This window comes from Thermobia domestica, chromosome 5 (genome assembly GCF_964235325.1).
Source record: "Thermobia domestica chromosome 5, izTheDome1.hap1.1, whole genome shotgun sequence".
Classification (NCBI taxonomy): Eukaryota; Metazoa; Arthropoda; class Insecta; order Zygentoma; family Lepismatidae; genus Thermobia; species Thermobia domestica.
The window spans coordinates 307,153,302-307,178,044 of NC_137458.1; the positions used below are offsets into that span (position 1 = coordinate 307,153,302).

The 24,743-nt window shown below is 33.1% G+C and overlaps 1 protein-coding gene across 2 annotated transcripts in view; it reads left to right on the top strand.

Moving 5' to 3' along the window:
* The first annotated feature begins 749 nt into the window (after window positions 1-749).
* Window positions 750-24,743, top strand: part of LOC145686773 (uncharacterized) — a 453,410-nt gene continuing 429,416 nt past the window's right edge. The window contains exons 1-2 of one of the 2 annotated variants that reach the window (XM_081760428.1): window positions 756-1,330; window positions 19,397-19,621. In XM_081760428.1, coding sequence (XP_081616554.1) covers window positions 996-1,330; window positions 19,397-19,442 — 381 coding nt within the window. In that variant the 5' untranslated portion in view covers window positions 756-995 and the 3' untranslated portion in view covers window positions 19,443-19,621. Of the gene's footprint in view, window positions 1,331-19,396; window positions 19,622-24,743 lie in introns of those variants that run through there. The other variant, XM_081760429.1, reaches the window with a different exon arrangement.

The following is a 24,743-nucleotide window of genomic DNA, read 5'->3' on the forward strand; positions in this document are numbered from 1 at the left end:
TTTGAACAGCACTAACGGTGAAATTTGGGCACTAACCAGCACTAACGTAGCACTAACGTTTGACGTTAGAAAATCCATTCTATCTCAATTAGGGGAAAAAGGTGGAGCCAATTTGACGCTAATAAATTCGTTATAACGGCGTTATTTGAACAGCACTAACGGTGAAATTTGGGCAGTAACCAACACTAACGTAGCACTAACGTTTGGCATTAGAAAATCCATTCTATCTCAATTAGGGAAAAAAGGCGGGGCCAACTTGACGCTAATTAATTCGTTATAACGGCGTTATTTGAACAGCACTAACGGTGAAATTTGGGCACTAACCAGCACTAACGTTTGATGTTAGAAAATTTATTCTATCTCAATTAGGGTAAAAAGGCGGGGCCAACTTGACGCTAATTAATTCGTTATAACTGCGTTATTTGAATAGCACTAACGATGAAATTTGGGCACTAACCAGCACTAATGTAGCACAAACATTTGACGTTAGAAAATCCATTCTATCTCAGTTAGGGAAAAAAGCGGGGCCAACTTGACGTCAAGTTGGCCCCGAAATTTAAATTGTTCATAACTTTGTTATTTTGATTGCACAAACGCTGAAATTTGGGCATTAATTAGCACTAACGTGGCACAAACGAGTAGTATTATTTATTTTTCTCCGTCCAAAAGTGGTGGGGCCAACTTGATACTAATCATTTTTAACTATTGATTTTAGCCACTTTTTTTCTGGCTGAGTGTTGGCAACACTAGAAGTGGTGCTTCAGGCTAATCAATACAGTGCATTCACGCATCACGCTCCTAGAATCGAACAAACGAGGCGTCCAAACGTGATAATTTTAAACAAGAATATTCTGTGTTTCATTAAAATTTGATTGCAAGTACCATTTAGTTACTTTCTTGAACGTCCTTGTAAGTCATTTTATTAATTCTGGCGGTACAAAATAAATTGAAAGTACCAAACTCAGTTCCAAATTCTTATTAAATGTGAAGCGATAATGGCTGATGAGGCGTCTAAGTTGGAATTGATGTGCAAAGAAGAAATCGAGAATGACTTTCCTCAGGAAGATCCACTCGAGGGGTTAGGGTGGAACTACGAAATGATGACTGACAACAAAGAATTAATATTATCTACATCGGAAGAAGAGCAAACAATGCAGAATTTTGTAACAACGTATTCTTCGGATGTGAAATTAAACATCGATACGGTGAAATCAGAATTTCCAGTAGAAAATCCTGTATTTGAAAGTAATATAGTAGTTGAGGAAACTTGCGTGTCGTACTCTAATGATTACAAACAATTAACAACAAAAAGTTTACTTGAGCGAGAAAGGTAAGGCTATATTTTCTGTATAGTAATTGGTTCAGATTCATGATGCAGTTAAATAGATTGGGAAATTTTATAAGTAAAAAGCAAACCCGGTACTTCGCGTGAAATCTTTAGCTGTGGCAGATACCTTGAACGTAAATTAATAATCTACAGATCGGAAGTAGAACGGCATACATTGACTAGCTGTACACAAAAGCACAAATGATCGACACCACACATACAAATCTTATAAAGCTCAGACTATCTCGATGAAGTAGTTTTTACTTTATTATTGATTACACATTTGTCACCAATTCTTGTACATTTTTACAATTTGCGTGCTAAACGATAGTGTATAGAGCCTTATGTAAAAGAACAGCGTGACTGAAGGGATCCGAAATTCAAACGTAAAATATGTTGTACTGGAACAAAAAATATGGGGATTTGTGATTTTGCTCACGATTTATCTCAAATTCCCCCAGTCACACTTTTCCGGATAGCTTCCAAAGACATTAGCAAAACATAACACAATAGATAATTCTTACCTAAAGTGGGTACAGATTTATTGTAACGATTCATGCAAAAATTCATTACATATTTACTTTTTCAGGAATTCGGATTTTTGTATTTTCGGTGCTGCGGTAGCTCAGTGGGAGAGCACATCTGATGAGTGGGTTCCTTGGTTCGATCCAGGCTTGAGCCAAACGAACTCTCTGTGGACAAACACAGTATGCGCTGATTTTCTCGTGGTTTCCCGTTTCCTCCGACTTTCTTCTTTCCTATTTCGGTCCATGTTCCGGTAAGAGGTCCAAAACTACACTGTAACCCCTTAAGCTAACCTAACCAAACCTAATATAACGTTATATTATGTAATCAAACGAAAATCAATAGAAAGAAGTGGTGTCAAATACACTAGACTCCCTTAACGGACCATTTTTGTTCCCCTTTTTCATCCATTTCTCATTATCACCGTCTCGTTTGCCGTAGCCGGCATAAAAATTGGACATAAAATTTAAAGATTTTGTTTCCATTTTACTCTATATTCATTTCTGCAGCAGTCTGCATTCCTTCATATAGCTTCACTTAAAGGGCTGCAGTGACGTACATGATAAGAATTGTCTCCAAAAGACACAAACAAACGTGTGCTAGGTGGCCATTTTAAAAACACGAATGGTATATGAGAGAGTCAGGGCCGGAGCGTAGCATGTTGTCCCGAGTGGGTTGCGAACAGGCGCGTCACCGAAAGTGAGTATACATATAAATGAGGGTAGCACAAAGCGATTAATATGACATTAAATTACTTACCTTATGCATTGAATAATGTATTTTTACGCTACTGAAGGCGGTGTAGGTAACATCCTGATATGTTTTAATTGAATAAATATTTATGTTGTACAATAACACATAGCTAACGTAAATTTCGCGATAATGTGGATTCTTTAACTCTCTGATATTTCTATACTTGCTAGCACATTTACTTTTCAAACCACATTTCACTTATAATGTTTACTTATTACTTTGTTTGCGAATTCATGCATAACAGGTTTGACCTTCATTAACTTATTTCTACGTGTATAGGCCTCTCAAAGGTAAGAACACAACATATTTAGAACGTTTACGCACTGTCTAATACTATTACAAATTTGCTATGTAAAATTTACAATTGTGTAAATTTTACAGTAAATATACACCAGTGAATGTTTTCGTGTTGGTTTCTCTGCTATAGAAATTCATTCTGGAGAGTTTGTATACTTCGAAGTAGTGTTATCGAAGACATTTTTATTCAGAAGATATAGCCTATTCTTAATATGTTTCTTTATCTTAAGTGGGGATAAAGTAGTGTCAAAGGAGTAGTACTAAAGAATTTACTCCCTCTCTCTGTCCCTCGGTATATATATATACAGTATAGCGCTAAATTCGTTGTACAAAAGCAGAGGATTGATTCCCGAGAGTAAAACAAACAAAAAAGTTTCAATAAATATAGGGCGAAATCCCCATCGTTTACTTGTTATATTCTGCAGAAAACACGAAAAAATAAATTCTAAATGTCCATAGCTCCAAAACTATGGCATCTACTGTAGTCGGGTCAAGACTTCACTTGGGAACAAGTATGTGCCCTATCCAAAAATACGTGTTGCAGAATCCCCAGGTGCTTTCACAACAATTTTTATAAAGGGAGTTTGACTACGAGCCTATGGTATAAAGTACTCTCCAACTAGCTCTATAAAAATTGCTGCGTGAGTACCTTAGAATTCTAAAACATATATTTTTGGATAGAGCATATACTAGTTCCTTTACTAAGTGAAGCCTTGACCCGACTACAGTAGGTCACATAATTCTAGAGCTATAGAGCTATAATTTTTTTTCCATGTTTTCGGCAGCCTATAACATGTAAACGATGGAGTTTTCGCCCTATGTTTATTGGAACCTTTTTGTTTGTTTTCCTTTCAGGAATCATTCCTCTGCTTTTGTACATTGAATATAGCGCCATACTGTATGTATATGACTCAGTTTTGAGTTCATAATCTTAAGTGTCACTAAGGGGAGTCAGGAACACTTCTCAACTTGCCTCGTAATTTCTCATTGATATTTGTTTCAGTTATAATAATAACAATAATAATTGTTATTATGAATAAGCAATGGTAATTGTATCTGAATGGACATGGTAATTTCAAAAAAGTTTATCATCTCTATTTATTCTCATGAGTTTTTGCTTCTAAATATTGTGCATAAATGTTTTGTTTTGTTTTCTTTAAATATTGTGCATAAATGTCGCACAACTGCTGGAATTTCAACTAATACATGATTAAATAACAGTTTATGCACTATTATTTTTAGCGAAGCAAGTGCAATAAAAGTTTTCAATTTCAAATCAATTTTCGAACAAAGCATACAAGAAATATCCCTCCAAATTGTATATTTATAATTATACTCTTTTGGGTAATCCAGGAAAATACAGTATATAGTTTATTTCACTCTTATAATAAAAAAAAAAAGCAAAACAATCTCAGAAACACTCACTCTTTTTAACATTTACAGTAGCGGAAATTGGAAACATTTTAAATAGAAAAAGTAGGAAAGAGCTCGAAAATCATACCTTAGTTCATATTTACCTTTTGATTTTAAAGAACAATAACTCATTCTACTTGTTTTATAAAAATGATATGATTTCAGACTGTGCCCTTCATTATCAACACAATATCCGCCATTTAATACATCAAAATTCAAAACGGTACAAATAGAAAAATATGGGAATTTGTTTATGCCTCATACCTAGATCAATCTTACCCTTCTCTAGATTCTACAAAATAACTCCTAGTTTATTTATCTCATCGTATATCGATAACATGATTTCAAGTGAAACGCTTCCACGGCGTAAATAAAACATCAAAATTTAGAATAAGTGAAAAATAGAAATTGATAATTTCTTGTTGCCGGCATCTACGGACAATCTTACATCCTTTAGATCGTATAAAATAGAAAGAAATAATTTATCTCACTCAGCTAATAAAAATAACAAAATTTTAAATTGCATCCTTTGCGTTGAGAAGCAGAAAACTATAATTACTAATTTCAATATCGATAATATTTCAAATAAAACGATTGCAAAGTTTTTCGTAACGTGTCGCAGGTCTGTACCTTTAATTGCAACTATTCTACTTCCAACTGTGGATTGTAAGTTCTTATTATTATTGTAAGATCTGATAATTATTATACTGCACAAATTTGGGTTTTATCATATACAAATGTTCGTTTATTTCATTTCCTTTCCTATAATGTATTATAATGCAGTTTCTATTGAAAATTTTCTTTCGCTTTGTTAGCTAAACTGACCTGATACACTTTCGTTAGGGTCGTGGGTAGCTAGCTGTAGATAATTCGTACGTAACTTCACTAACTTAAGTTTTTGCATAAGTATGTATTTTTTGCGCCGTTGTTAGAGAGTTTATCAATCTCTTAGCTACATGATATAATCGTATAAACACTGCACATAGTCTTTTTTTAACTAATAAAATGTGATATTATTACGATATATATTTGTGTGTGCATGTACACACTGCATTTTACACTAAAATCTGAGGGAGTTGGCAGTGGTCAAGTGGCGAATCTAATGTAGTTATTACTTAAGTATGCAGAACACTAGTTATGAGGTTCCTAGAAGGATCCTGAAAAAGAAACATACATACTTTACCAAATACGGGTATTAGATTCCCGTGATGGCATTATCGAGGTTGGTCCCAGATTGTTCCTCTAGGCGAATCTTCCTTAAGCAAGTCTTACATTGCTGTGAATTCACACAGAGTAGGTTTCGGAAGAGTGAGATTAAAGGAGAGTGAGACTGATAGAGAAGGTTCGATTCCGACACACCTTTCGTTCACGACGGCGTCTCACACTCTAATTCAGTACTTGCTTAAGCAACTCCCAGTATCATGTCCCTTGGATAAGATAGTGTGTAGTCAGCTATCTAAACAGCCTCGAGAAAACCTGTCATCAGCGCCAAGTTCACAGGATACTTATAAAGAAAACGGAGACGTTAGCTACAATACACTAACGGGATCGAGTAGCATAATATGTCTATCGACTAATCCTCCCAACAACTGATAACAGTCATTAACTCTAGAACAGTAATCCATTGAAAAATTAAATAATTCTTTAAGCTAGTAAATTTATTACCAGACTAGTTAAAATAATTTATACAGTGAAATTACAAAATGAGAATTCCAAAGTAACTCAGCATTTCATTAAGATTTACAAGAGTTCTATTCAATATCACAGTTTAATCATTTATGTAGTTTATTTTCATAATATTAAACACCAAATTGAATACCCTTGATTTCACTGGCTATCTCACGACTGTAAGGTAGTCTACCTACGTCCAGAAAGGAAAGTATTGCAAAAATAATTTACTAAGCTAGAGTTAATGATCAGAATGACGGGAAGTTGTTAAAGTCCAAAGTTTCAGCCTCCCAACCTTCATATCTGCACTTTCTTTGCCGTTTAGTAGTAAATATTAAAAATTCATTTCTTACATACCTGAAGAAGCTTCAACACTAATATAAGTGTTGACTGACACTCCCTGCGACGACGTTGAACCAAGACCCGCACAAGGTAAACACCACACAAGACTCACCCCCAATTCCCCGAGAATTTCCTTTTCTAATTTTTATATACGCCGTCTGACGTAAGATCACCCACTCAGGAACTGAGTCGGCAGAAGCCGTTCTTATTTTTTGAGTTTGAGATAAAGCTGCACAATTTTATCAAACACTGTCATTCCCTTCCTTTGGAGAAATAACGCAACCCAAGACTTTTAGGATGTGCAGCGACACTGACGAATTTAGAATAATTCTCAGCGTCATACTTCAGGATAACTCAATTCCGTAATTTTCTTAATTGCGTAGAATAGAGATCTCAGAAACGCTCTGACTTTTGTTCGTCACGTACTTCAGGGAATTGTTTGTTGATAATTTAATACGTGTTTATCATTGGCTACTTATTTACGTCAATCTTTTCATCGTGGCTTGCTCTGTTACCTTTTCCAAAGGTGTGGGAGAATTAAAAAGACAATAAAAAATAACAATAATGTTGGCATGGTGCCTACAAGAACCGAATTTCAATAACGAACCTCTACCGATTTTCCCTAAGATTAGGGTCTCCTCACGTCAGTAGTGGCCGAAGTAAATCAGTGGCGGCTTCACCCTAGTTTCAAGACCAGGCTAATGTTACACCGTAACAATATATATATATAATTATCTACAGCTATATATATATCAGGTTACGTACAGCAGATTAAGAATAGACTTAGCAATAGAGAATAACTATAACATATCTTTTCGACAAACTAAACTATTAGTACGTCTAGGAATGGCATCCTCTACTCCACACTGAATTCTTTTGTGCAGGTTTCCTTCGAAGGGAAATGATCATTATGACTATAATTCGATATCTAAGTAAAGTTAGCCTCAATTATGGGGCGCTAACTTTCCTCATAAAATATCGCTGAAACGTTCTTCGTTTTGTTTATAATTTAACCCCCTAGACTCAAATTAAGTGTATTGGCATTACAAAATTATTAATTGTGTAAGAGTCCATCTCTCAACTTGTTGATTTTACATGGAATAGCTCAGCGCTTTCATCTTCAAGTGCACAAAGTATGGACAAATACAGAAAGGTAGTATGAATTGTATAAAGTGTTATGAATGCACGACAGTACTGGGATGATACTAGAAACCTCTTATCTTGGCGAAATATTTTCCAAAGTAGTGTGAAGAAAAAATGGAATCGCGAAAATTGCAAATTAAGGTACGGGAAGATACATTGGAATCATAAAGTGTACTAAAAACTGATATAGAAGAAAACTATAAATTGTGCCTCTGGCTCCATAACCTACTCGTCTGTCTTAGTTGCTTTCACTCTCATGCTCCTACGTTTCTCATTAGTTCATGCAATTAATTGTCGCCTTCTAAAAAACAATAAAAGTAAAAATATATTTATATAGGCAAGTTAGTTTAATGTTTTTTTTTATAAAATCTTGGATCTATATAGATCATTGAAATGACATCTTTTACGACCCAAGTTTATGCCGGTTAGGCTAAAAGAGACGGCGATTATGAAAAATGAATGAAATGGTAGAGTGAAACAGGTGAAAAGAAACGTGGGAACTCCGACGAAACCCACGCACACGGTGTTTGTCCACCACAAAATTTATTTGACGCGAGTTGGGTCAAACAAAGAACCCCGTGCACTAGAGGTTAATGCTGTTCCACTGAGGCAGATCGGCCCCTTATAGACATCGTTTCTTTCCTAATGTAAGGATCATGAAAGAATGCAAAGCCACTTAGAAGGTGCGAAATTTTTAACGCTTTTAGAAACTTTTATCGGAAAAGTGGGAAGAAAACGCCGAGGTATTTCATGTAAAATCAACAAGTTCAAGGACGGACCCTCAACAATTGCAGTTAGTTTTCATATTCAAATAGTATCAACAGTGTGTTAAAAAGGTGGCAAACACAAATTGATTTACCAGACAATTTTGAAATTACAGTTCCCCAAAATACTCATAATTTACCAAAAAAATTGTGCATGAAATTTATTCGATTGCCATGTACAGTTGGCATAAAAGACATAGGATACTATTTTGGGTGCTGTTTTTAAGTGTTTGCATCACAGGTTACAAGAGTTTCCATTATTAGACGTGATTTTTTATTTGTATTTTTTTTCCGTTCTAGATTATACCCTTGATTTCCCAACTTCACTAGTCGATGTCTTAGTCTTTTCTATGGGAACTTCTCTCTTGCCGGCTTTCTTCTCTCTATTCCTTCTTTATTTCCTTTCTTTCCTTTTTCCGGTTAGTTATAAATCAGCATGTTATTGTTACACATTTTAGGTTTTGCACGGTATATTAAACTTCTCTGTATACCCTTTTTGGCTCTTTTCCTTCTATTCTACGTTATCTTTTGTATTTAAAAATACTCCAAGAGGATATAAATTACAAACAAGAAAATCATAAAATAGTTGAGAGTGAATATATTAAACTAGTTTCTCTTCTGTGTCTGCATTAAAGAATATTGTTTGGATGAATTCTTTGCGATTAATTTCCATTAATATCGTATTATAGAATAAAACTGGGTGAAAATGGAATTGAAACAAGAGGATAGTGCTTACAATGAACAGGGATATACTGTAAAATTATGTTCTTGGCTTTGTTTTATTTGTTTTAAACATCATTTTCTTACGTTTTGTTGCCTTTTCCATTTGATTTTTTTCCACTTTAAACATAAAAATACCTGCAATCACACTTATATTATAAGGATCATTAATACAAAAACAAACTTAGTTCAGCTCTTGCAGGTTATTTCCGGGAAACTTGATTTTGATCATATCAGGTTCCTACGTCTTTTTATATATAAAAGTTTTTTTATAGTTTGTGCTAAAGTATGGTATGACTTTTTTTGTTTTCATTGTATTCTCTCGAGCGGCCCCGGGTTCTGTTCCCGGTGGATGCACTCGGTCGGAAAGGTGTAATAGCTTTTTCAGGCCAGCCACCTTAAATGAGCTTTTTCTGGGTTTTCCTCATTCACACCAGGCAAAAGAAGGGGTAGTATCTATCTTACAGGTTCCAGGTCGCTTCCTTCCTTCCCCAATCATTTCTTCAAATATGCATAATGTTGTCATATGTTCCGTGTTTGGTCTAACCTGCAGTAGCACGTTTGATTATATTTGATATTTAATCTATTAATATAGGATTAAAGGGATGTTTCGTTGTTTAATTCTCTTGTTTCTTTTCTTATTTTAATTGTCGGAATATATTGTTTCAATTTCACTTCTTTCATTAAATTTTCCCCGCCTATTTGCCATTTTATTTCCACGAATTCGTCCGGATCTTATTCATTCATTTGAATTTTACCAATTATTTTTAAATGTTTATTAATTTTTTTGTTTTTAGTTGAATTTCTAATTACTTGTCCTAGTACACCTAACGATTAAAGTTTGTGGATTCTGGAGTTACAAGAAATAGTAGTTCTTTCCTCCAGTAGAATTTTTCAGTGTACACCTGATAGCTGGACATGCAATATGAAAGAACAAATATAGGATAAAACATGACATGTTAGGATATTCCAATACTTGGAGCAAGAAATCGAATAGTATAGCATCGCTTAGAAAATCACAAGATAGATGAAATTCCATTCATATTCACTTCTAAAAGGTTGCAATTAATGGAAAGAAAATAAATATAACAATATCATGATACAGAGGCCGAAAAAGGATAAAGAGCGATGAAACTTCAACTCATAATTATAAACAGTGCGTTTAACTTCACCTCCTTTCTCCGCCTTACGGGTAGCTTCCTTTAAAGATAACTCTATCAGTGACAATTGCGATCACAATTTACAATTCTTATGTCCTTGAAAAAAACATGCCGTAATTTTAGGTTGGAAATCGAACTAAGAACTTGTAGAATGAGAGTCTCACACACTGCCCACTTAGTTACGCAGACCGTAACAGACGTTTGGTTAAATTAACAATTAAACTGGCAACTGTCGTCGAGTTAACCCTCTTTCTTTTAAAAATTTAATTGTATTTGCTGTCCTTAGGCGTCTATGGGTCAGCCTTTCTTGATATCTGAAAAAAGCATTTGATTTGTAGATCAAGGTCAAGAAATGTGTACTTACAATCTTGAAGACGTATTGCTGAACTAATATATATATCGGACTAGTCGATAGTTGTATCAGTACCTAACTCGGAGCGCACTTTTCTTTTTGAGCTCTTTGAATACCAAGACTATATGTAACATTTTACAGAAATTAATTTCTGAACTACAATAGCGCAATACCGGTAGAGAAGAATTTAATTAATTAGACAGTTATGATGTTTAAAATCACAAAGATCTTAAACTTTTGTATCGACAAGTTTCTGAATCAGAAAAATCGAACTGTAAATAAAAAAGTTACAAATTTAAGTAACGCACGACCATACGAAACATAAAATAAATAAATTAAAATTCAGTTACTTTTAGCAAAACTTCACTGTTGGAAGAAATTCTTCCGACTACTTGAGAGGAGCGTCGCTGGATTGTCTGATATTATATTTACCTCCGAAATAAACAGGAATTGTTTGTTTGCCCGTAGTTTCTTTTATTTGATTCCCGTTTCCTTGTGCTCCTGTTTCCTTGAATCATAGTGGAAGAACGCAGTGGAAAAAGTGTTAAAAGCTTTTTCAGGCCAGGCATCCTGAATATGGTTTTCCTGGCTTTTCCTTATTCACACCACGCAATGCCGGTATGGTACTTAACGTATAGGTCCTAGGCTGCTTCCTTCCTTCCTTTGTCCCGGATAGTTTGTTCGCCGAAGGAAGTCGTCCCTCATCGGTGACGGGTTAAATGGCCATAGATGCCGAAAGCGGAAAAATTTAAGATTTTATATCCATTCTGTTTGCCCTAATTTTTACTTTCTTCCGCTTAATTCCTTTTTCTTGGGCCGCATCTACTTTACGCTGCTTTCATTTTTAATGCTGAAAGTGCTTCTATAACTTTCCGCTCAGCTTCTCTTTCCCTAGCAGTTAGCCATACACCTTGCCCACCCAATCCCTAATTCTCTAGTGATTCCTCCATTCAACTTCTCAAATCCAAAGACGCCCAGCCACACCTATACATGAGTCACAGACGTACAAGCATTGTAGTCACGTGAGTTAGAGCAATAGCAGACCACTTGTATCTTTAGACTGGTGAATTACAAATTTATAAGCTGGCCGCTCTAATAAACTACAATTTCGTGCAAGGTTTAAACATACGTTCTCGGCAACTACTAAGTTCTTTTAGTCAAACACTCTGCCGTGTGGACGTCCTCAGAGCAAAGTGCCGCAAATCGGGTTTCATGTATATACAAATATTTGTACAAGTAGCGACGTCTATCAGCAAAGTAATAAACTGAACAATAACGAACATCACCAATTGAGTAAGCAAGTAACTGTTTAAATGTGATCCGTTTCCTTAATTGGCAGGAAAGTTCAAACGATCAAAGCTACTCAGTCCACAGTTGGGAATTACAGAGTAATAGCAATTTCTGTTTTTACTTGAGAAAGTGTGTAGTGGGATGGGATCCTGAATCCAATAACTACTGTAGTTATTTTTTAAACATCTACTGTGAAAAATTTATCGCGGTAAATTGAAACTTTCAAAACTTGCAGTTTTGCCAATGCACTAAACCAACATTATCATGAGTACGAATATCTTAAGAATAGTTATATATACCCTAAACTTTCGAATTTACGCCTCCATAAATAAATATGACAATTTTCTAATAAACCCTTGTATTGGTTACACTTAATATACATATCTTAAATTGCAAAATCTTTCAGATTTCAGCTTCTGATTGATAGGTACTCAAACTTCAAACGGGAGTAATTCTAATTGACACTCAAATTCGCCGTAAATTTTTCACACGAATACCACCCATAGTTAACATTTCAATTTTATATCTCGCCTGCTAACAGACGGATTTTGAAAATACTAATGGAAGTAGGTTAAATTGACACTCGTAAACTCAGCCTCAAATTTTTACCCCAACGCACTCCCAAGTATATTCGAAATTAAGTATTCGTCAGCTTGTAAATATATTTATATAAATCAAATGAAAATTTATAAATAGTTGAAGCAGATTTTCCAGATGTACCACGGACAGTATAATTGTGAAGATAAACATATAAAAATAAAGTAATTCACTTTTTCGCCAATAAAACCATGAAGCTTATTTAAATTTTACACAATTACAAGTTTGTATACTGGTATTGGAATTTGCGACTTACTTCATTTTCAATTTGAAAGAGTAATTCCTTAAACTGTGTCCATTGATCATAATTTAAGAAAAATTGGCGTACGCCATCACAAAAACAATTTGGACACTCTCTTGTACATTTTTACAAATAATTTAAAGTCTCTTATAATAACGAATCTAGTTACCGGATCCATAATAACCATTAACTTTTTGCTTCAAGATTATTTTATAATTCCATTTTTTAAAATACTTCATTCTTGAAAAGTAATTGGTGTATAGGTGTTAATTATTTAATGTTTTGTTATGGTCATAACGCATAAAGACTATATTTTTGCATAATTTTGAACAATTACTCAATGTCTTCATTATATCTTCGCGGTAATAATGTTTCATGTTTTCCACTTAAGTGTACTAAAATTCTTTCACCTCTATGTTGTGTTCCTATTAATTTCGTTAATGTTATTTCGTGTAATTTATCTTTCCCAATTTTGGAACTTGGCAGATTTTAAAACTTTAGTAATATTCTTCTTTATACACAAGAAGTCATTTCTTATTCATTATATAGAATATCTTTAAGAATGTTATTCTTTTTCATTTACAGAAGATCAACATTTAAATAATTGTCTTTCAGTGAAGTATATTTCATTCTACATCCATCTTTAAATAAATCACTTTCATTTTATCTGTCATACCTCTTGTAAATGTAGGTGGAAGAAATATTTCAAAATTTTCGAGCTCAAAACTTATTTTTCAAACCTGGTATTTATCTTTTCCATGTTTACACTTTCATATTTTGTATCTAAATCTTGACAACTTCAGCCAATAACTGGTTTCTTTTTTTAATTGTAAACAAATAAGTCTTATTGTTCGGGCGACATTATATAACGATATTGTGTATTTTTAATATCATTACTTGTATTTGCGCGCAATATGTGCTATTAAAATATGCACAAGCTAGTGAGAAGAAGAAAATATAAAAAGAATTAGAATTAATTTCTTTCTTATATTATTGATATTTTTATGTTAACATGGTGATTTGACAATATGTGTTATTCGTCGTCATAGAAACGAGAGATATAATATATAACAGAGGATCTATCTTGTAAAATAAATATGCATGTTATTTAAAGGGTTTAAATGTTTACTTCATTACGTATTATAATAAAAAAGTAATATGAAGATATAGTATTTAAGTGGATTTTGATAAAAGTAGTAGACTAGATTATATTTATTCGAACTGTAAGCTTAAGTGTACCCACAAAAAATACAAAAATAAGTATAGTGGTTGCAAGTTTCAAAGTGTATTCAATATCACTTGCAATTTTTCATTATATAGAAAATGTTTAATTTCAACTTTATGGATAATAATCTATAAAAAATTTTTAATATAAACATATTAAAATACAGTAGATATACAGTCCCGTACTGTATTTTATGTTGGTTCTTATTGCTAACAAACGGTTAAATGCCGTTTCTTTATTATTTGCTCTTAACGTCTTATTATTTATAACTTCAGCCCGAAACAGTCAAAGCAAATTAATACATAAACTACAATGATGTAGTTGATCAATGCAGAAGTGTATACCTACTTTTGTTCCACCCTGTATAATTCATATAAAACTCTTCAAATACTTTCTCATTCTTATGATCATAAGTTCTTTTGACCGTAAAAATCGTATAACAAATTGTATTAATAGCTTCAGCTTCTGCAACATCAAAAATTACAATTATTTCAATCCTAATTTATCATCTGTTTAGAAAACAGCCTTTTATGTACGATGCTTCTAGCTTAGTCATACTTAAGATTCACACGGCAGTAGATGTTATTGCCGGTAGGTCATTTTTATCTGTAGCACTTCCATGTTCTCTAATTTCTATGCCAGAAAAGAAGAAAGGAAAGAAATTACCTACTAATTTTACTCTATCATTAGGAGCAAATTCTTGTCCAGCTTGAACACCTAAAACTTAAAATTTCATATAACAATCTACTCTGTGAGGATGAATAAATATATCACCCACATCAAAATTATTCAGTATGTTTTTAAACTCATTCAAATTATTAAGTGTTCTTCTGTTTGTTGTAAAACTTTGGAACTCATAACTCTTAACAGTATCAATCTTATTTGTTATGGGGAAAATTTTGAGAAAATATTCTTTATTTCTAGAAAACCATAAAATTATTTACAAAACTACCTTAAAATTATCATGCTCATCCTAACCTAACTTCAGCATTGATAGCAGTACCAACTCCAAAAGGTGTAAGTCTTTCTCCAACTGAGTCTTAGTAAATACTTTTTTTCCAGGCCTGATTTTCTACTTCCTATATTTCAAAACATGTCTTGATACTGTTCCTTCATTGTCTCTGTAATATATATCATGTTGTATGCAAGCTTTGTGTAATAGATAAGTAACTTTATCTCCTCTTCCTAATTTTTTTGTACCTCGATTCCCGAATTACAATATGATATACCGGGATTATACAATTTAAATGGAAGTTTATTAATCAGATCGTTTACTACTTCCTTTCCATATTTCTCAGTATTTCAAAATCTTTTTGCTAATGAGTTTAGTATCTTTGTCAAAAAACCTATAGCTTTTGAATTATTAGGAATAAGTTGTGATAGCTTATTATTAATCGTATCCATAATAGCCACTTTCTCATTATAAAATTTATTTTCATCTTTCTCTCTTCCGTCTATAACAATCAATCTTCTATTAACTTTTGAACATCATCTCTGCAAACATATACTTCAAATAGTTTTGTGTCTTTACCAAATTTAGCTGATTTCTTTTTCGTCTCATCCCAAAATTGTTTAATATACATAAAATATTAAAATACGAAACATAATTTAACTTTTTTATTTATTGTTGTCTTGATACATGGGATTGGTAAGTATTATATGCTTATAGTTCTCTATACCTTGTTAAATTCTTCGCGATCTTAAATTAATCACTATTATCATGTTGCATTTTGGATGTTAATAACATTAAACAAACCCTAGATCTAAATGACTGATGATCAACAAATATATTATTAACTTCTGTTCGTGCTTCTTTATCTCCAATTTTATAATAACCGATTTTCCTCGAACCTCTTTTATACCAAATATATGATCACGTATGTATTTTGGTCGATGTAAGTAATTAGCAATTTTTTTCAGAAACAGCAATTGTAGATTCTAAATTTTCTATCTTTTGAGATATTCGAAATGTAATTTCTACTTCTCAAAATGTTTTCGTTTTGGGATCCTCTCTAAATAACGTTTGCCCAAACGACGTTTCTGATTGTGTTTCAGGGTAATATGAATTCTTAACGACTGGGGCAAGTTTTCATTAGAGTTTTGATTTATTTTCTTACTTCTTTAATCTCATTTCCTAAACTGTGAATAACATCAGTTTCTGCTTGTTCGCTTCTTGTATCTATCATATTCTTACTTTTTCCCTTTTTTCAATTTTTAAAACCTTTAATCAGTTCTATCTAATTTATGATTACTCTCAATTTCTTTGTTATTTATTGATTATAAAGAAAATTTTAAACGTTAGACGCTGACGTTAGGGTGTTTGAACGTTGAGATGGGTGGTTGTTGGGATGTTTGAACGTTAATGTTGATTTTAAATGAGTGTCTTGATAAATGGTTATAAATAAATTAATCTTATTCTTGTACTTTACATTATTAATATTTTCGTCATTTCTATAATTATAAAGCCATAATCATCTTTCCTGTACTCAGAGCATATGTTTTTAGATTTATCACAAGACATACCTTCCCCTAACTCTTTACAAACATCGGGGCCGCGGTGGCTCAGTGGTAGAGCGTTCACCTCTGGTGCTTGGGGTCTCGGGTTCGATCCCAGCCCCCGCCAAGTGAACTTTGTGGTGGACAAACACCGTGTGCGTGGGTTTTCTCGGGGTTCTCCCGTTTCCTCCCACTTTCTTCATTCCACCATTTCATTCATCACTCATCATCACCGTCTCCTTTAGCCTAACCGGCATAACTGTGGGACGTAAAACTCAAAGATTTCATTTCATTTTCATTTCATTTTTCTTTACAAACATGGTTAAGGTTATTATCATCTTGACAAAATTTACGTAAAAAAGTAATATTTCTCTTAATAATTGTTTCTTTTGTTTGGAGTATGATTGTGCAGGATAAAAAAACAATTTAAATCCTTGATTTGTTCCTGTGAAACAATCTTTATTGTTGTTCTGATGTTATTTTTAAAAGTCATCAAGCACACCTCTTGAAAAATATTTTCATTCATCAATTTTAATAATAGAGTCATACTCCATAAGTGTGTTGGTATTCAATCCTTAACTTTGAAACAGGTGATAGTAATTTTGCTTCTTTAAATGGTTATTGTACTTGTTGATATTTCTGCTGATTCATGCTTTTGGAATAAATAAAAAAGTAATTATTAGCTAACCATCCTGCCTACATTAAAAAGTTAAATAAGTAAAAGGTCTTACCATCGCCAGATGATGCTGTAATAAGACATCGTATATCATCAGCTAATAACATCCCATTTCTCTTTTTAACTGATTTTTGTGTAATCGTTTCTTGTATATTCCAACTAACAATTTTCTCAAGCATACTCATTGATTCTAGATAAAATGTTTTAACTGTTTCTTTAAATTTAGTGACAAAATTTTTCACATATATATCTCTATATATCATTATAATCATTTCTAATTTTTCTTTAAATGTTTTAATACAATAAACAATGTTTTTATATTGATATTTTTCCTTCTAATGTTTAATTTAGATGATATACCAGTAATTACTCTACTTTCAGCGATGAGTACAATTATATTTTTTTATGCAGATAATGATATTGATAAAATGATTAATGTACAATATGCATATTTACCAAAACGTAACTTTCTTTTTTCTTTAAGCTGTATTCTAATTTTCAAATGATATCTTCTATTAGCTTTTACTATTCCTATCTTCCATTAATCTTTAAAATATTTATTACTTTTTTTATGAAATAATATTGGAAACATTTAGGTCATTCATGTACTATATAATAAATAACTAAGTTGTTCGAGGTTACTAGTGATATTTCTCAATTCAACAGGTAATTACATGTAAATGAATATGTGTAAATGAAACCAAAAGTAAAGTCCGTGTAGGAAAACTTTTATCCAGGAGCTTTCACGTCGAGAATGACCTCAAAAACTCATGTAGACAGGATGGAAGCAGGAACGCTTTCAAAGTTTGAAATCGAAGGCATATCCGAAAGCGACCATTATCAAGACCTAGACACAAATTCCAGGACAATACTAAGATTTCGTAGAAATAGGAGTACAAGGTTGAAAACTGAATCCAGTTAGCTAAGGATAGAATTCAGTGGAGAGCTTTTGTGAAAACAGAATGGAACCATCAGGTTCCACAGATCATTCAGTTAGCTAATTCCTTCTAAGGTAAATAACAAGAATATACAAAGGAAATTTTATGAACAAGAATTAATGTGAATATAATGGTGAATAGTTTGCAGAATGTTTTACGAAAGAAAAGTGATAAAGTGTATGTTAAAGGTTTAGGGTTGATATTTCACATAATAGCTGAATAGACAAAGAAAATGTTGTAGTAGAAATTTCATACGTTTAGCTTTTTATGGATATTAACCGTGAAACGTCTTGGATAAAATATCAAATAAAAAAATCGATATAATAAATATGAGTACTATGGATAGTTCTTACAAATAATATTATCTTCAAATATTATGTTTAATAGGGTGATTTTAATTTACTATAGATAAGAATAATGATACTTTCACTCTAGTAAGTTGCGTAAAAGTGATTAGCATGTTTCCAAACACAATACAGAATTTTGATTTCTTCGAATAGCAACACATTGGATTATTTCAAACTTTAATTTTGTATGATAAGCAGAAACATAAAATACCAGAGTTATATCTCTGTTTTAGAAACTAGCGACGTTATAGCATAATAATATTGATAATTTTGATAGCCACTAACAGTAATAAGCTAAGAGAGACAAACGGAGAAATGCTTGTCCTCATTAGTTTAGTTGCAGTTTCTGCGACCTTAACATTAAATAATTCTTACAAGTAAATAAAAAATGGCATACAATTGAAAGCTCACAGTTACTCAAAGGGCTATATTTGAGAAGGATAATTAGGTGCGTATATCATTTAGCCAAGTTGTATATATCAATAGTCGCAAAGATTAAAATATATATTAAAATTGAAATATTAAATCATTCAGGCGGTAAAAAAATAGAAAAATTTGGTGTACTGCTTGAAATTACGCATTTTTTGAAAAATTTTAAAAGTTGTTATACCCTTCTTTTGTTTCTTTGTCATACTAGTAACAGGTTTAGTAGCTGTAATTGCTAAAAGCTCTCCCAATTACTGATTCTTCTGGCACAAAAATTAACGATGTAATACATAAACATTTTCAGTGTCATCGCCCCTCTATTTTCACCTAATTAGATGTTCATTCCATAGTTAAATATATGAATTTATTTATGTTCTTGTGTTGTCTGATATCGCTTATATAAAAATATGTATAATTTGAGGTAGTAAAACTAATAATATCCTCTTGTTTGGGGAATGGAGAAAGATGAACATTCCGCGATAATTCTCGATTACACATTTCTACAGGACTTTATAAAATATTAGAATATTATTAGAAACAAATTTGTCAAACTTTAACGTAAGACTAACTGGGAACGCCTCACATTTTAGAAAAATGTTTTTGTTCTTATGTTTTATATGCAAGTATTTCCATTCCTTATGTTTACCATATCAATACCGGAGTTTTGCATTTCCTAATTTATTAAATTTCTTCCAGGGGCCGTAAGCATTCTCTTCCCGCCAAACCGAGTACGATTATCTGACGAAAGGAAACAACTTCTCATTCAGATGACAATTGTCACATTTGGAAACAGTTTGATGAAGAATTTACTCGATCACGTTCGGCCATACACGTGTTAAAACATAGAAGTACAAAACCTCACACATATGAAGAACGTGGATTAAGATTCAATCGAATTTCTGATTTAGAAACACACATGTCAATACATACCTTTGGAAAACCTCATACATGTCAAGACTGTGGAAGGGCATTTGGAAGAAGATTCAATTTGGAAAGACACACATTAATTCATGCTGGTGACATGCCTCATACGTGTCAAGAATGTGGCAAGAGATTTAGAGAAAAATCATCTTTGACAAAACATATGTTGATACATTCATGTGAGAAACCATTCACCTGCCAGGAATGTGGAAAGGGATTTACACAAAAGCCAAATTTGACAAAACATATGTTAGTACATACAGGTGAAAAAGCGTATAGCTGCCTCCAGTGTGGAAAGAGATTTAGTCAAAATTCACATTTGACCACACACATGTTACTACATACAGGAGAAAAGCCTCACAAGTGCCAACAGTGTGGAAAGGAATTTAGAAGGAAATCAAATTTGACATCGCACATGTTAATACATACAAGCGATAAAACTCACACATGCCAAGAATGTGGTAAAGGATTTAGAGGAAGATCAAGTTTAGCAACGCACATTTTAATTCATACAGGGGAGAAACCTCACACTTGTCAAGAGTGTGGAAAAGGCTTTAGAGGAAGATCAAATTTTGCATCACACGTGTTAATACATGCCTCTGAAAAACCTTTCAAATGCGTACAATGTGCAATGGAATTTACAAGAAGATCACGTTTGAAAAAACACATGTTAAAACATACAGCTGACGGAGATTACACGTGCCAATAGTGTTGAATCAAGACCGATTTAATTTTTGGACGAAGAAAGACTCCTTCTTTTATGTTTGCCTCATTTAGAGAATTTGTCCTTAATGTGTCTGAAAGCAAAACCTCTATCTAGTCATTTAAGAAGAATGTTTTCCAACCCAAGCTTCAAATTTGACAGTTGCAAAGTACATCTTGACGGTTTACAGCTGGTTTACGGGATTTTCTGTCCCACGAATGAAATCCTTGTTTGATGTCAGTAGTTACAGTCGTAGTGGTTTGTGTTATCACGTCTATGCCAGTCACATACTAAACAAAGATACTTAGTGTTTCTTGTTGCATTCTTGTGAAAATATCTAAAACTTTCAAGCCAACACACACTTGTATCATTAAATAGATCTTTTTATACAGTACAATCCAATTTCGTGCTCATACCATAACTGTTTCCTCTGTATGATTCTCATATGCTACAACAGAACATGGGTGGGCATTTCTAATATGATGAAGCACTGCCCTCAGACTTCGTCTGAATCTCCCAAGAAAAACGCGATACTCGGTGAGATTATATGTTCCAAAGTCTGAAATAAAGCATGTCTAACTTTGCAATAAACAATGCTACCATTTTCCACTAAAAGTCGTCAAATTGTCTTTGTTATTTTCTAATCACGCTTGACTATAACATCTTGAAGTAAAAGACTCAAGCTTCGAAGCGTAAAGACCAACAATCCCGTTTTACTTAAAAAGATTTGTGTCGTGCACGATCCTCAAGCCCATCTTATTACGCTGACTTGAATGCAGATGGGTGAAGTCTACAAATTCCCTCTTTTTTGGAACGTCTGAGGAATCTTGTACTTAATCCATCGTGTAATGTTCTTAAGTATTGTGTATTGGAAGATCTTTACTGTAGAGAGTTAGTCGAATACCTTACTTTTAATTAGAGTACCTTATCTGTTGTTAGATTTAGATAAAAAAAGTAAAAGAAAGCACTTTACATATGTCTAGCAAAACTAGTATTCAGATGTATGATTCCTATTTGTTCGCACCAAATCAGAGTAACAGCAAGTTTCATAGAACAACGATATCCTTGCAACCAGTTTCTCAAATTCCTGGAGCAATTACTGCAACATATGTATGGAGTCCAAGACTTGTCGTGGTCTCAAACCTACAGGCAAAGCGCAACTCATTAGCATTTTTAACTAAACGTCCAATGGTGCTTCTTTGAGCTTTGAACGTTAGTCCACTGCACAGATAACAAAATGTGGTTTATTTAAATACACGAGACATTGTATTTCGCTGCCCGAAACTAAGAGTTTATTCGACACTTTCCTGAAACACAGATGTCAACACTCTACCACAAAAAGGCCCAACGCGGCAAATCAGACAACACCTAAAGATACACCAATAGGCAACTAATAATGCAATCGAACCAAAAATTATTAAGATGCTGCAACATATTGCACAAGTGTTAGGTAACAAAATCTGAACTCGCTTGCCACTAGGTGCTAACGGGCTACTACCTGAAATGAATGTAAACAGTGAACAGATATATGCCAAACAAGTGTTCCCTATTAAAAAACTTATTCACTAGCAGAAAGCTGGGCCAGAAACAAGTATAATTTTCTTGAAACAACATATTAATTCTCCCAAGAAAAATTGCTTGCATCGCAGTACAAAACGGAAAGGACAACGCTGATGCTGCTGCTATAAAATTTTTACAAACTGCTTCTCCAGGTGCCCTTAACCACACCAGGTGGTTGACGCTCGCCAATCGAACCCTTCGTTTCTTCATGGGCACAAAAAATCCATCCAAAAACCTATTGCAGCTTGTAACCTACATCGTTACGGTGTATGCTCCAAGTTTGTTCGAGATAGAAACCCATTCCAACTGCACTGATGGATCACGTTACTTCTATTTTATTTTGGAGTAAGTTAGAAATCTACCCGATAGTGAGATGAAGGAAGCTGCAATAAGATCTCTAAAGTTAAATTGTTATTTTGCCCGGAGTGAAAATATTCTTGCAGATCCAGACATTGAAGTAAGAAAAGATGCAGTAAACAAGATTGTTGTTTTAATAACGACCAATGAAGCTGGAGTGAGAAAATTTTATAAATCATATATTATGATTCATCTCGAAACAGAAAACTACTACAAGATGATTGACTGGAATGCTTCCGTCACAACGCTACCTCCACTTGTAAACTCAATGTCAGGTGAAGAATTGCTGACAAAGAATGAAATAGGACCACCGGAATTTACAGGAATTCAATGTCATTCACAAGCAGTTGAACGAGTCGTAAAAGAAGTTTGCAGGGTTTCCACAAAAGTTTTTGGTCATAAAGCCAGACATGGAATGATTGCTTCATCCGAGAAATCAAGTACGAAATTTGAAAATTTGGATACTAAGCATGTGTTTCTGAAAGTAGATAATTAAGTAATACTTCTTTAAAAATTTTAATGCATGTTTTAGAACAATAAACATATTGAACAGAAAAAAAAATACTTTTTATCATATGCCAATAATAGCTTCATTGTTAACTCAAAGTTGGGACCCTTAAATCAAAAGATAAAAATCTGAAATTTTACATACGAAATTATCTTTACCTGTATCAACTTTTAGAACTAGAGGCAAAAGCTTCTCTTTACATTTCTTGAAGTTCGCCCCGCCCTATTGTACAAGTATTGAATTTAATTCAGCTGCGGCTAGCTTGTTATGAATTCTAATTTCGTTGTAGTTTGGCCGTAAGTAATAATAAGGGGGATTTGCTCCTTACTTTTATTATTTATAATATGATGTTATTTTAAATGAAAGATGTGGGCTTAGAGGTAGCTATAATTTGTAATTTGGTTATAACTTATTTGAGGTGTTTATTATATTTTATTACATTTAATTTAATATTGTACTTTTATTTTAAATTATGTCAGATAATTTACAATGGTGTTATTTGTATACTGGAGAGAATGAATAGAAAAAATCGGCAAAATTTTCCTCCGCCTGTTTACCAAAAACATGTCCTTTTGTTAAAATATAAGGTCTGGCCTGCCCAGTGAGAGTTTAAACGGCCGCTGTATCTTGACCGTGCGGAGGTAGCATAATCATTAGTCCTTTAATTGTAGGCTTGTATGAAAGGCTAGATGAGTGGAAGACTGTATTTATTTGTGATGCTGAATTTTACTTTTGAGTGAGAGGCTTAAATGATTTAAGAGGACGATAAGACCCTGTAGATCTGTATATTTGAGTAGTATTTTTTGTAGTTGATAATAAATATATTTGCTATTTAATTATTGTGTTGGGGCGACGAGAAGATAAATAAACTCCTTTTGTAATTATTACTTTTGAGTATTTTTATGATCCTTTATTAATGATTATTCGACTAAGTTACCTCAGGGATAACAGCGTAATTTTTTTTGAGAGTTCATATCGACAAAAGAGATTGCGACCTCGATGTTGGATTAAGATTTTATCTAGGTGTAGAAGCTTAGTATATAGGTCTGTTCGACCTTCAAAATCTTACAGGATCTATGTTCAGATCGGCGTGAGCCAGATGGGTTTCTATCCTTTATTTTGATATAGTACTTTAGTAGGAAAAGACCAAGTACTAAGAATATTTATTGTTGAGGAATAAAAATAATTAATAATTAATTTGGCAGATAAGTGCATTAGATTTAGGATCTAATAATTGGATGCAGTGAGTCCATTAATAGTGTATTATGATTATATTATAGATGTAATTTCTTATTTAATTTTGATTATTTGCCTTTTAGATGGAGTTGCATTTTTAACTTTATTAGAACGAAAGGTTTTAGGGTACATTCAGATTCGACGAGGTCGTAGTAAGGTGGGTATCTGTGGTTTACCACAGCTTTTTGCAGATGCAGTTAAATTGTTTACTAAGGAGCAAGTTTTTCCTAGTATATCTAATTATTATCCCTATTATTTAGCTCCTGTTTTTAGCTTATTTTTGTCTTTATTAGTGTGATTAAGAATTCCTTACTTAAGTATTATATTGTTTTTTTTCTTTAGGACTATTATTTTTTTATGATGTACTAGAATAAGTGTGTATACAGTAATGATTGCTGGGTGATCTTCTAATTCTTCATATTCTTTATTAGGAGGGCTGCGAGCAATTGCACAGACTATGTCTTATAAAGTTAGTTTGGCTTTGATTTTGTTGTCTTTTGTATTCTTAGCTGAGGTATATAGATTGTTAAATTTCGGTTATTATCAACAGGAATTGTGATTTTTGTGAATTACGTTTCCTTTAGCATTAGTCCGGTTTGCCTCTTGCTTAGCAGGGACTAATCGAACTCCCTTTGATTTTGCTGAAGGGGAATCAGAGCTTGTTTCAGAGTTTAATATTGAGTACAAAGCAGGGAGATTTGCCCTTATTTTTATTGCCGAGTATTCTAGTATTTTATTTATAAGAGCTTTGTTTAGCA